Raw genomic sequence first — 12688 nt, forward strand, 5'->3', positions numbered from 1 at the left:
ACTGTTTCGGGGCCCGAGATCTTTTTCTGGGAGTTTTTGTTTCGTTCTGCCTTCTGGTCAAAAAGGGAAAACTCCCACCCGATCTCTTTTTTCGGACAGTTTTTCTTTTTTTTACGTCTGCTTATAAAAAAAGAAAAACTCGGACTACAATAGTGCGAAAAAAATTTAAAAAACGCTCAGTAAAAAGAAACCGCCATGTCCATTTCATGGCTCCGTATTTTAGAGATACGTGTAGGAGAACACTGAGTGTAAAGCTTCTTTGGGACATACTTTGTTATTGCTGAGTGTTATTCTTAACTCGTGCCTCGTGTGTTGTACATTTTTAAATGATGTTATGCAGGGCAAAGCACCGCTGGCTACCCGAGCCAAACTGGGCAAACCGAAGATACCAAATGGCTGAAGAAAACTGGATCTCACAGTCTATGTATGTTCTTGTTACCTTTGATACACCGCCTCTTGACTAGGATATTTCAGCAGATGTACATGCGTTCATGCACCTGGACACATCTTTTATTAGATACACCTGCATGAGTAATCTACGTACTGCTTTTAATGATATTAACAAAGAATATCATCGCTGTATGATAAATTTTTAGTTGGGTTTTAACCTCCTCAGCGACTATGCAGTGCTGCGTGTTCATATAGCGATGATAATATTTGTTGCTAGTTTGGCTCTAACCTCCTCAGTGACTATGCAGTGCTGCGTGTTCATATAGCGATGATATTCTTCTTGCTAGTTGGGCTCTAACCTCTTCAGTGACTATGCAGTGCTGCGTGTTCATATAGCGATGATGTTCTTATTGCTAGTTGGGCTCTAACCCCCTCGGTAACCATGATGTAATTCTGGCTCATACAGCAATGATATTCTTCTTGCTAGTTGGGTTCTTACCTCCTCAGTCACTATGCAGTGCTACGTGTTCATATAGCGATGATGTTCTTATTGCTAGCTGGGCACTAACCTCCTCGGTAACCATGATGTAATTCTGGCTCATACAGCAATGATATTCTTTTTGCTAGTTGGGTTCTAACCTCCTCAGTGACTATGCAGTGCTGCGTGTTGATATAGCGATGACATTCTTATTGCTAGTTGGGCTCTAACCTCCTCAGTGACTATGCAGTGCTGCGTGTTCATATAGCGATGATATTCTTATTGCTAGTTGGGTTCTAACCTCCTCAGTGACTATGCAGTGCTGCGTGTTCATATAGCGATGATATTCTTATTGCTAGTTGGGTTCTAACCTCCTCAGTGACTATGCAGTGCTGCGTGTTGATATAGCGATGACATTCTTATTGCTAGTTTGGCTCTAACCTCCTCAGTGACTATGCAGTGCTGCGTGTTCATATAGCGATGATATTCTTATTGCTAGTTGGGTTCTAACCTCCTCAGTGACTATGTAGTGCTGCGTGTTCATATAGCGATGATATTCTTATTGCTAGTTGGGTTCTAACCTCCTCAGTGACTATGCAGTGCTACGTGTTCATATAGCGATGATGTTCTTATTGCTAGTTGGGCTCTAACCTCCTCAGTGACTATGCAGTGCTGCGTGTTCATATAGCGATGATGTTCTTATTGCTAGTTTGGCTCTAACCTCCTCAGTGACTGTGTAATGCTGCGTGTTCATATAGTGATGATGTTCTATTGCTAGTTGGGCTCTAACCTCCTCAGTGACTATGCAGTGCTGCGTGTTCATACAGCGATGATATTCCTATTGCTATTTGGGCTCTTATTTCCTCAGTAAACAGGGAGTACTGTGTTTTTATACGGCGATGACATTTTTATTTGTTTTTCAGCCTCTAATCTTCTGAAGCCAAGAGACCTGACAACAGAATATGACCCCGCTTCTGCAAAATTGACTTTACGGTGGAAGCGCCCCCTGTTGCCAACCGTCAGAGTAAAAGGTAGATTTATTCTTCCTGTTGGTGTATGATTATGGTTGTTTCTAGTGTTACACCTGCACAACTGCTTATTAGCATTCCGCGGTGCATTGTTTGTCTTCAGGTCAACACTTTCACCTGGAATCGAGCGCACTGTCTGTAACAGGGTGCTGCAAGACGTTGTCCTAAAACCAGGGCATATGGAGGAACTTTTACAAGGGCTTTCCATAGGAAGCATCAAATATAGAATGAAAACGTGAATTACAAAGCATACGCCTTTCCTTGCCTCAATACATTGTACGGACCCTACATAGCGTGTAGATGTAAATGTGACAAACGTAGTAAATCAACCAATGGATAATTTTTGAAGGCCTGCAATGATTTTCAGCATTTACAGCTGTAACAATTTCCTGTCACGTGACCTACAGATACGATGAAATTTCGCTTTTTGCACCTTAATCAGACCTAGCATGTTCAGAATTTTAGCATATTTAGAACTTAAAATTCAATTTTTTTTTTCACCATAGGTCACTTTCTTTCCAAATGATCTCCTTGGAACCCTTGTGAAGTCAATAGGCCAGGGGGCTCTGTAAGAATGACTGTAGTGTACTATTGTTAACCCAAAATGGCCACCTGGTCACGTGACAGAGGACTGTTTCACACATTCTGTCGTGCCGTTTTAGCTGTAGGAGTTTTCCAGTTTTGAAAAATGCAAAAATCTCTAGGTTTTTGCATGTCCTACTTCAGGTTTGCTGACGTCACATATGGTTGTGTAAATTTTTTTCTCCTTGCCTTGAGATGATAATAGGCCTTAAGATTGAATATCTATCTTCATTTCTTAAGGAGATATTCCCCTTCCGGTTTTAAAGATGCGGCTTCCGGCTGCTCAAAAATTGCAAAGTTGGCTATTTTCCAGCAAAAATTTTCATACGTGTAAAAATTATAGGCAAAGGTGTTTTTTGGCACATTACATGTGCTATTACAATAGCAGATAAAATCGAAAATGCCTGCACCTTGCGTAGCTGAAGGTTAATTTACAGCTCAATCGTATCATCAGTTCTTGACGAGAAGATTTTTTCATTTTGCACACCGTAAGTGGGAAGGTCTGCCAGCAACCTGCGGATGGTCGTGGGTTTCACCCGGGCTCTGCCCGGTTTCCACCCACCATAATGCTGGCCGCCGTCGTATAAAGTGAAATATTCTTGAGTACGGCGTAAAACACCAATCGGGGCCTCCGTGGCTCAGTCGGTTAGCGCGCTAGCGCAGCGTAATGACCCAGAAGCCTCTCACCAATGCGGTCGCTGTGAGTTCAAGACCAGCTCATGCTGCCTTCCTCTCCGGCCGTACGTTGGAAGGTCTGCCAGCAACCTGCGGATTGTCGTGGGTTTCCCCCTGGCTCTGCCCGGTTTCCACCCACCATAATGCTGGCCGCCGTCGTATAAGTGAAATATTCTTGAGTACGGCGTAAAACACCAATCAAAAGAAAAAAAAAGTCACGTGATCAAAAATTTCTAAAAAGTTTAAGTGCATAACTTCGTGTCCTTGCTTAAAGTGTGCAGAAGTTTGATAAATGTCTTGCTTGATCAGTGAGCCGTTTTCTCAAAAGCGCTCCACAATTTTAGTGTGGATAAAAATAACTTTAACAGATACAATAATGATTTAAACCCTAAATTAAAGCGCTACGGAAAGCCACGCCATTACCTTGTCTCCATTTCTGGTAGTCTGATGTAAATGTTGTTTTCGTGATGATAGGAAAAACACAAATGGTTAGAATGAACTGGGTAAACCGGATATGAATCTGAGACTAATGGCCAGTAGACAGACCTATGTGCGATGGGCCTAGGAGGCATAAGCAGGGAAAACAAAGAATACGTTCATGCTCCGGTGCTATTGTACTGTACGTTTTGATATTTACCGCTGATAATCGAGTTGCCGACAGACAGATGACCTGCTCCACAGTAATGAATATCCCATGTTCAGTGAATGAGAGACGGTAATATGGCATTTCCGTAGATGATATGACCTTTGCCCTACAAATTCATTCAAGCATCATGATCTGTAGAGAAAGAAAACTATTTTTCGGGGATCAGACCTGTTAACATATCTATGAAAGGACTGATGACGGGTGCTAGTCTCATCATTCTCATCATTCTAGCTTGTATAGGTTTCATTCTACAAGGCTAAATGTCTAAAATGGCGGATACTAATATTCTGAAACAAACTGAGAGAGCTGCATTTTACAATACTGTGACATGCACCATTTAACTTAGCATAGTAAACTTATAAATGGTTTTTCTGAGAAGTTTACGCCAAAACAGTTGGTGGTTTTATTGTTGTTGTTGTTTTTGTTTAAACCAGTAAAAATTGTTGCTATATATGGATTCGGCGCACAACGTTATATAAGAAAATTAGGGAGAAAACTGAAGAAAAAGTCAAGTTAACTTAAGACTAATTTGCAATTGCATACCGACATCAAACCTTTTTATGAGTTAAGAACGTCTACTCACCGTATAACAGCACACCAAATTTAACCCCGATCAGTGAGCGGTTTTGATAGGTTTTCAAACCTATCAAAATGGCCCATTAAAAGTCGCAAAGGAGCAAGGGTTATACCCTCTGTTCAATATTCAAACAGCTGAGTTCAGATTCTCTATCATTAGCAGTTTTTATCATATTGGAGCTTGAAGTTAGCGGGCAATTGTAATTGTAATAATTTCCGTAGGTGTCCCGTCAAACGGCGTGGACCCCTAGGAATAAGCAATGGACTCAGCAGTACAAGCCCAGTGCTATCAAGTCTATTGCAACTTTTACGACATTAGTGAAGTGAACAACTGCATTCACCCCACCCACCCACCCCCTACATCCACGCGATGGTTGGCGTTCAAATCCTGCTGCAATTAGGTCAAGTCTAGGAAGTTTTGAAAGCGATTACCCAACGATCTAAAATATTGTATCGTTAACTAAACCGCATTGGCCATGTTTTACAAGGTATTGGTCGAAAACCAACACGTGGCTTTCAACTATCGCTGAACTATTCACTGTTCTCATTCAAATTTAGTCAACTCATTCGTATTAGTCGTATTCACATGCACGGACAGCCCCATCTACAAACTCGATGGCCGCTCAGTTAAACTTATATAGTACTGTATCTGTGAAATGGTACTGCATAGATCTCGACCAATCCGTGGCCCGAGTCATTTACTTATCAAGATAGTAGGCCTACTGCATAGATCTTGACAAATCCGTGATCCCAGTCATTTACTTAGACAGATCTTGACCAGACGAGATAGAATGGGAATATCAGCTGAAGGGCTTTGGTGCATGGCTGTGCAAAATTCTAACGACAAAAACAGTACCTGGGTTGTACCCTCTATCAGATCTATAATTAATTCATGTTTTATGAGAGTTTTAGAGGATTGTTTTGTTATTTGTGCAGGATATACCGTGTTATGGTCACCTAGTGTAGAAGGTGCGGAAGCACTGGTGCTAAATGTGCCGGGTAGACAAACATCAGCAGAGATAACCAATTTGCTACCAAACACAGTATACCGCTTTCAAGTTCGAACGGAGAGCAGTAGTGGCACAAAGTCACCCTACACTTCTGCCGTCACCTTCAAGACTCCAGGTAAGTACAGGACATGCAGCTTTCGCCACGCAGGTAAGATCCTTGGGTACTATGGAAATATAGGCATGTCACACGGAACAGTGATTTTGTATAATTTGTAGTACTCACACTTTAAATATTCTTTCTCCATTTCACAAAAATATCAATGTTTTTCCAACGATCTTCGTTGTTGCTGCCATTCCTCTTCCTGAGTTGCTCTGTCCGCCTACCTTCATGGAAGCATAGCAAACAGATTACGTCACTACTTGATGTTTCTGTCGATCGTTCCAGCTCTTCCCGACCCACCAAGCGACCTGAGCATTGAACAAGGAGAGGGAGATTCGGCAGCCATCCGCATTGCCCGACCCCGTAACCTAATGGGCAACCCTCTCATTGGTTACCGTGTCCGCTACTTTGCCGCCGACGAAGAAGGGACGGGAAGCTTTGAAGAAGTATCTAGTAAGATCAATTTATTCGTCACCTCAGGACTCATTGATTGTTTTCTATTTAATATGTGTCTTCTTACCACATGCTACGCTCGGAGTGCATTTTCAGTGTCGTTTGACTGTAGTTTATACGTCTGTGTTTTAAGACCGGTTTAACTGTTGGTTGCACCTGTATTTTCAGTGTCGGTTGACTGTAGTTTATACACCTATGTTTAGAGCCGTTTAACTGTTGGTTGCACCTGTATTTTCAGTGTCGGTTGACTGTAGTTTATACGTCTGTGTTTTAAGACCGGTTTAACTGTTGGTTGCACCTGTATTTTCAGTGTCGGTTGACTGTAGTTTATACACCTATGTTTAGAACCGTTTAACTGTTGGTTGCACCTGTATTTTCAGTGTCGGTTGACTGTAGTTTATACACCTATGTTTAGAGCCGTTTAACTGTTGGTTGCACCTGTACTTTCAGTGTCGGTTGACTGTAGTTTATACGTCTGTGTTTTAAGACCGGTTTAACTGTTGGTTGCACCTGTATTTTCAGTGTCGGTTGACTGTAGTTTATACACCTATGTTTAGAACCGTTTAACTGTTGGTTGCACCTGTATTTTCAGTGTCGGTTGACTGTAGTTTATACACCTATGTTTAGAGCCGTTTGACTGTTGGTTGCACCTGTATTTTCAGTGTCGGTTGACTGTAGTTTATACGTCTGTGTTTTAAGACCGGTTTAACTGTTGGTTGCACCTGTATTTTCAGTGTCGGTTGACTGTAGTTTATACACCTATGTTAAGAGCCGTTTAACTGTTGGTTGCACCTGTATTTTCAGTGTCGGTTGGTTGTATGTAAACAATCCCGGATATATTCCGCCACGAATATAAGCAAACACCTATCAAATATATCACTAAATTTTCCCTGACGATGGTTGTAGTTTGATTCCGAAACAGGAATCATCTCTTGGTGCATTCTCTTTACGCTGATGTTTTCAGTGTCGGATGAGTGCATTTTACGACTGTATTGTCAGTGTCGGATGAGTGCATTTTACGACTGCATTGTCAGTGTCGGATGAGTGCATTCACGACTGTATTTTCAGTGTCGGATGAGTGCATTTTACGACTGTATTTTCAGTGTCAGATGAGTGCATTTTACGACTGTATTTTCAGTGTCGGATGAATGCATTTCACGACTGTATTTCCAGTGTCGGAAGGGTGTATTTTACGCCCGTGTTTTCAGTGTCAGATGAGGGCATTTTACGACTGTATTTTCAGTGTCAGATGAGTGCATTTTACGACTGTATTTTCAGTGTTGGATGAGTGCATTTCACGACTGTATTTTCAGTGTCAGATGAGGGCATTTTACGACTGTATTTTCACTGTCGGATGAGTGTATTTTACACCCGTGTTTTCAGTGTCGGGTGAGTGAATTTTACGACGGTGTGTTTGGTGTTACATGAGTGTATTTTACACCCGTGTTATACGAGCGTATTTTCATTGTCATTGAACTGTACATTCCCTCTATGTTTTGTTTTAGTTGAAGCCTCCACAGGGTCTGTATACACCCCCATTAACGTGAAGGGCTTGTCTCCTGGAATCAAGTATAAGTTTGAGGTGGTGAGCCAGACGTCTGCCGGCTTCAGTTCGCCACGCACCATCGAGTTCATTACACCGCAACGATGTAAGTGGACGATATGATCTCAGCTACACACATTTACACGTTGGATGTTCTGTTGTGTAGATATAAGAATGCCATCTAGTAGATGAATGTTATTCGGTGTTTTTATACCCGTGACGCTATAGCGAATGGAACCTCTTCTAACGCCAGTATGAAGTCTGTGGCTTACTGACCTCGATGCCGCTCCTTAAACAGGTGATTTAAAGCGTGAAATAAAACACATACGTGAAAAAGCAGCAGGGTCTGGTCTACTATTAAAATAAATGCTCCCTATCATCTGTAATGTTTGTATTTAGTTTTTATTTCCCCTTCCAGTCCAGCATCAGGGGCAGGTTAGAGTGGAACAAGAAAGTCTCGGATCACAGCAGTCACAGGATGAAAATCTCGACCTGGCGTGGCTGAAGGAGCTTGAGAGACAACAAACCCAGGAACAAGGTGCCCTTATGTTTTTCATGCTCAGTTTCATGATGCATTAATATCTGAAACAGTTGTATGATATTTGAAACCCCAATTCCGTTGTGCGTTTAGTTACTTGTAAATCATTTAGTTCTGTTCTTATCTTTAAGAGGTTATTGACGAGCTTAGTGTACCAACGAGAAACCTACCTAGATTTGAACTGGACAAGATTTAAGCTCGGTGTACACCTGGGATTATGGCCCAGCTGAACGCAAGCCTGCTGTTGAGACGGATTACCAGCGCCTGTGTTTGCGAAGTAGCAAGGCAACTCAACCGGAGTTATATGCTAATCGCCTTAAAGTCTTATGGCAATCATCGACTCGGGCCACTCCGTCCGGCCAGTTGAGCTTGTCTATCTTGAGTCGCACCTTAACCGCTCGTGCATACCGAGCTTTACAATGACGACTTCAGGTGGTCTGTCATACCCAACACGATGTTTCAGAAAACCTGTTCAAGCAGAAGTACAAACCAAATGGTGTTTCAGTTGATGACCTTCATTGTGGTCTGGTCTTAAATCAATATCTAGGTTCTTAATGGCTCATTCGTAATAGGTCTTGTTTTCGACGCCAGCAAGCAACTTCTAACCATTGAGGTCACAGACTCGAATCCAGCTCTCTCTGGTTTGTTTTGCCGATATATGTCAAAGAGTTTTTCAATAACAAAAGATTTTGTGAGCTTTCCACTTTCCCCCACCCGAAAGCATACCTACGGTCAAATAAGTAAAATATCTAGAGGAGACGGTGTCAACAAGCAAGGAAATAAACAAGTTATGTGTAATATCAGCACGTATCTTGAAGGCCATGAAACCGAAATGTTTCCTCGGTGTGGCCTCGGTGTAGCCACGGAGTAGACACAGTGTAGACTCGGTGTATTCGCATTGCCTTCTTCTGGAAGAATTTCTGGAGGCCAACGTCGAGTATACAAAAAATATTCGATGTATCTAGAATTTAATGTCATACTTGTAATTATTCTATTTCTGAATGTAATCTAGACTGAGCTTTGAATGATAACTATTAGTGTCCTATATGTGCTCGTGTTGTGTTATATCAGTGACCAGTAAACCCGGAGTGACGGCGAGGCCAGCAGGCAGAGAACCAACAACGTCTTACACCCTGTCTTGGGATGTCTTCCAGGGAAACCTGGCCGGACTGGTCAAGTACATTGTTTCTTATAGAGAGGTGATTAATGTTTTGTCACTTTTCATGTTCGTTAGTCCTTTAATAGTTGTTTTAGAGCGACGAAAGTCGATTTGTTTGAAGTGGAAGCACTCCACATATCTGTACTGGTGTTGAGAGCGAGCCTCTTACTCGAAACTGTTCCTTGTCAACCCTTCTTCGTTTGACTTGTTGATGCGTTGTTCGTGATTGGTTGGACTACTGCTTTGTGTTTGTCCAGGTGAATGTGGATCCCGTCACTGAGGAAGTTCTCGATATTTCCTCCGATTACGTGCACACGGACGTAGATCCGCATACACACAGTCTGCAGCTCGACAACCTCGTCCGTAACCGTCATTACCAGATCGAGGTGACGGCTATCAGCCGAGTCGGACCGTCTATCCTCAAGTACACCATCAAGAAGTTCATCTACTGTAAGATACTAACGTCCTTTGTCTTCAAAGTAGGTTACATTTTTGCCCTAAAAGCGACATGTGCAGAGTGGAGGCTTATATATGTACATTTTTGGAAAATGTTCAGCAAAGGACCTGGTGTGGTGGTGCGGGGATTCGTCACAAGTGCAGGAAACTCTGCACCCTCAAGAAACTGACTATTGCTCCTGTTTAACGCTTCTTTTCCTGTTAAATGACAAGCATGCAACTTATAAAGCTCCAAACGTGCACTGAAGCGATCTATAGGTCATAAATCGAAAAATGCTAGCCTGCTCCAGTGACACTGACATATTTTCTTTTTTTTTTGCATGAGTCACCGCAGAGCGGGGAAAATCACTGCAACACAAATACGACTTTCTGAGAAATCCTTGATCACGCAGTTACGCACCTGCAATTAAATAAATGTATAGCAAATGTAACTTTCAGCCTTATACTACCGCTCCGCACATCATGCAAATTATAGCTTGGGCGCCCTCAGCCAGGATTCACACATGATTTCGTTATAGTTGCCACACGCTACGTAATGCCATAAATAACATTTATTTAATGCAAGACGGCCTATATCTTTTGTTGCCAAAAGGAAATAATGAACCACAAAGATTCGAACTCTTCCAAGAGGTGCAACCTAATCTTCACAGTGGCTGGGTTTTGTTGTTGTTTTTTTCAAAATATATTTATTCACCAGTGTTCAGAACCTATAATGGTTACTGCATCGTTTATATGTTAAAACGAGAAAAGGACTAGATGCAAAACCAGCAGTACATTATGTTAATAGAATAAGAAACCATTCCAACCTAATCCTCAAATTCTCATTGTCATTTGTATTGACAAAAGGATTAAACTTGACATATCGTCAATAGAACAGAAAAAACGCCGGTGTGTAAATTTGTTATTGCACTTTACCATGATAGATGCCTGAGAGACTCTGGCAGAAATACGGGTTCAAAACTTGCTGATATATGACTAAACTGATCACATTTTAAAGTTCACGTTTTACATATGAAGACAAACTCTATCCAAACCGAAACTTTGATAGCAAGTAGAAATGCACATGCAAGTTTCAGTAAAGAAATTTTTCTGGTTACATTTGATCTTCATACTGTAAATTGAAAATACAGTGCCTCCTTTTAACGAAAAATTGGCGTTTTTGATCGAGGGTGCAGTTATGGCGGATTATTACAAAGTAACCATATCTCTTATCACTATGTATTTTTATGGGTACGTCAACCAAGTTTTATGCTTTTGATTTTGAACTATAGAGAGCTGTGCTGGGATTTTGAAATTTGCACGTTCTTATCGTACTTCTCTGGGGTCGATTCTTCGCCTTACCATGCCGGGCCCTTCCTCAGCGTATCCAATTTGTTGTATATTTATATAATTAAGTTATAGTTACTGATATAATATGACCTACAGTGGACATGAATTGTCCCTTGAATCATCCCTTTTTCCTTGTGTCGTTGTGGTTTGGTTTCTGCTAGGTTTTATACTCATAATGAACGTCTCAGCTTGTGGAGGACATTTTTCTGAACGATGTTTTCGCTGTGTGTCATCCAGGGGTACCCCCGAAAACCATCTCCCCGCCTCATATCGCAGATATCTACCAGAATAAGACCGGAGCGGAAGGTGAGGATGTGATGATGACCTGTGAGGCCACAGGCTCCCCGGGTCCTCGTCTGTCGTGGCTAAAAAAGATTGACGATGGTTACCGTCGTGTTCAGGTGCGTTACAGGACTGGGACTAGTGACCAGGATACTCTGGTGGCTGCCTTCCGTCTTTGGAGGCTTCCCATGTTTATTTAAATTACACAGGTTTTCGAACTGTAAGGCGGTTGTAAGAGAAGTAAAGTAAGCTTTTCACAAGGTACTTGATATAGGTTAAACCGCAGGACAAAACTGTCCATTAATAATCAGTACGATGATAGTGAGCAAAAGGGTATGGTTTTATTTTCGTTGTCTTGCTCATATACTACTACAAACAGCCGTACGTGGGAAGGTCTTCAGCAACCAGCAGATGGTCGTGGGTTTCTCCCGGGTTCCGCCCGGTTTTCTCCCACCTTAATGCCGACCACCGTCATATAAGTGAAATATTCCTATATACGGTGTAAGACTCCAATCAATTAAATAAATAAATACTACAACAAACATTTACTTTTACTCTTATTTGCGGTTTATCTACTGCTCTAACGCCGATCATGACCGGCAACTTTATATAAATATGGTTTAAGTTTTACCTAACCGATGCGAATGTTGACTGACATTTCCCCTCGATAAAAGGTATGACTAAAGGATTTAACAACGATTCAATGATATAATGATACAAAAGTACCAAAATATTCCTCAACGCTGTCACGAATTGACAAGCGGATTAAAAAACAGGCTCAAATTTATCTATTGACTTATGTATTTGGTTGTCATCTGGAAACAATTTACTTATTGACTAACGTATTTGGTTGTCATCTGGAAACTATTTACCTATTGACTAACGTATTTGGTTGTCATCAGGAAACTATTTACCCATTGTCTAACGTATTTGGTTGTCATCTGGAAACTATTTACCTATTGACTAGCGTATTTGGTTGTCATTTGGAAACTATTTACCCATTGTCTAACGTATTTGGTTGTCATCTGGAAACTGTTTACCCATTGACTAACCTATTTGGTTGTCATCTGGAAACTGTTTACCCAATGATTAACGTATTTGGTTGTCATCTGGAAACTATTTACCCAATGATTAACGTATTTGGTTGTCATCTGGAAACTATTTACCCAATGATTAACGTATTTGGTTGACATCTGGAAACTATTTTACCCAATGATTAACGTATTTGGTTGTCATCTGGAAACTATTTACCCAATGATTAACGTATTTGGTTGTCATCTGGAAACTATTTACCCAATGATTAACGTATTTGGTTGTCATCTGGAAACTATTTACCCAATGATTAACGTATTTGGTTGTCATCTGGAAACTATTTACCTATTGACTAACGCGTTTGGTTGTCATCTGGAAACTATTTACCTGAGTTAGGATTTAGGTTAATAT

At 41.3% G+C, this 12688-nt stretch overlaps 1 protein-coding gene across 1 annotated transcript in view; it reads left to right on the forward strand.

Moving 5' to 3' along the window:
- The window catches only part of LOC135465814 (hemicentin-1-like), a 138157-nt gene that overhangs the window by 37731 nt on the left and 87738 nt on the right, over positions 1 to 12688 (forward strand). The window contains exons 25-33 of the mRNA XM_064743170.1: positions 341 to 424; positions 1792 to 1899; positions 5312 to 5500; positions 5771 to 5938; positions 7444 to 7587; positions 7900 to 8019; positions 9091 to 9218; positions 9436 to 9628; positions 11201 to 11364. Coding sequence (XP_064599240.1) covers positions 341 to 424; positions 1792 to 1899; positions 5312 to 5500; positions 5771 to 5938; positions 7444 to 7587; positions 7900 to 8019; positions 9091 to 9218; positions 9436 to 9628; positions 11201 to 11364 — 1298 coding nt within the window. The remainder of the gene's footprint in view (positions 1 to 340; positions 425 to 1791; positions 1900 to 5311; positions 5501 to 5770; positions 5939 to 7443; positions 7588 to 7899; positions 8020 to 9090; positions 9219 to 9435; positions 9629 to 11200; positions 11365 to 12688) is intronic.

The sequence above is a fragment of the Liolophura sinensis genome, chromosome 1 (assembly GCF_032854445.1).
Source record: "Liolophura sinensis isolate JHLJ2023 chromosome 1, CUHK_Ljap_v2, whole genome shotgun sequence".
NCBI lineage: Eukaryota > Metazoa > Mollusca > Polyplacophora > Chitonida > Chitonidae > Liolophura > Liolophura sinensis.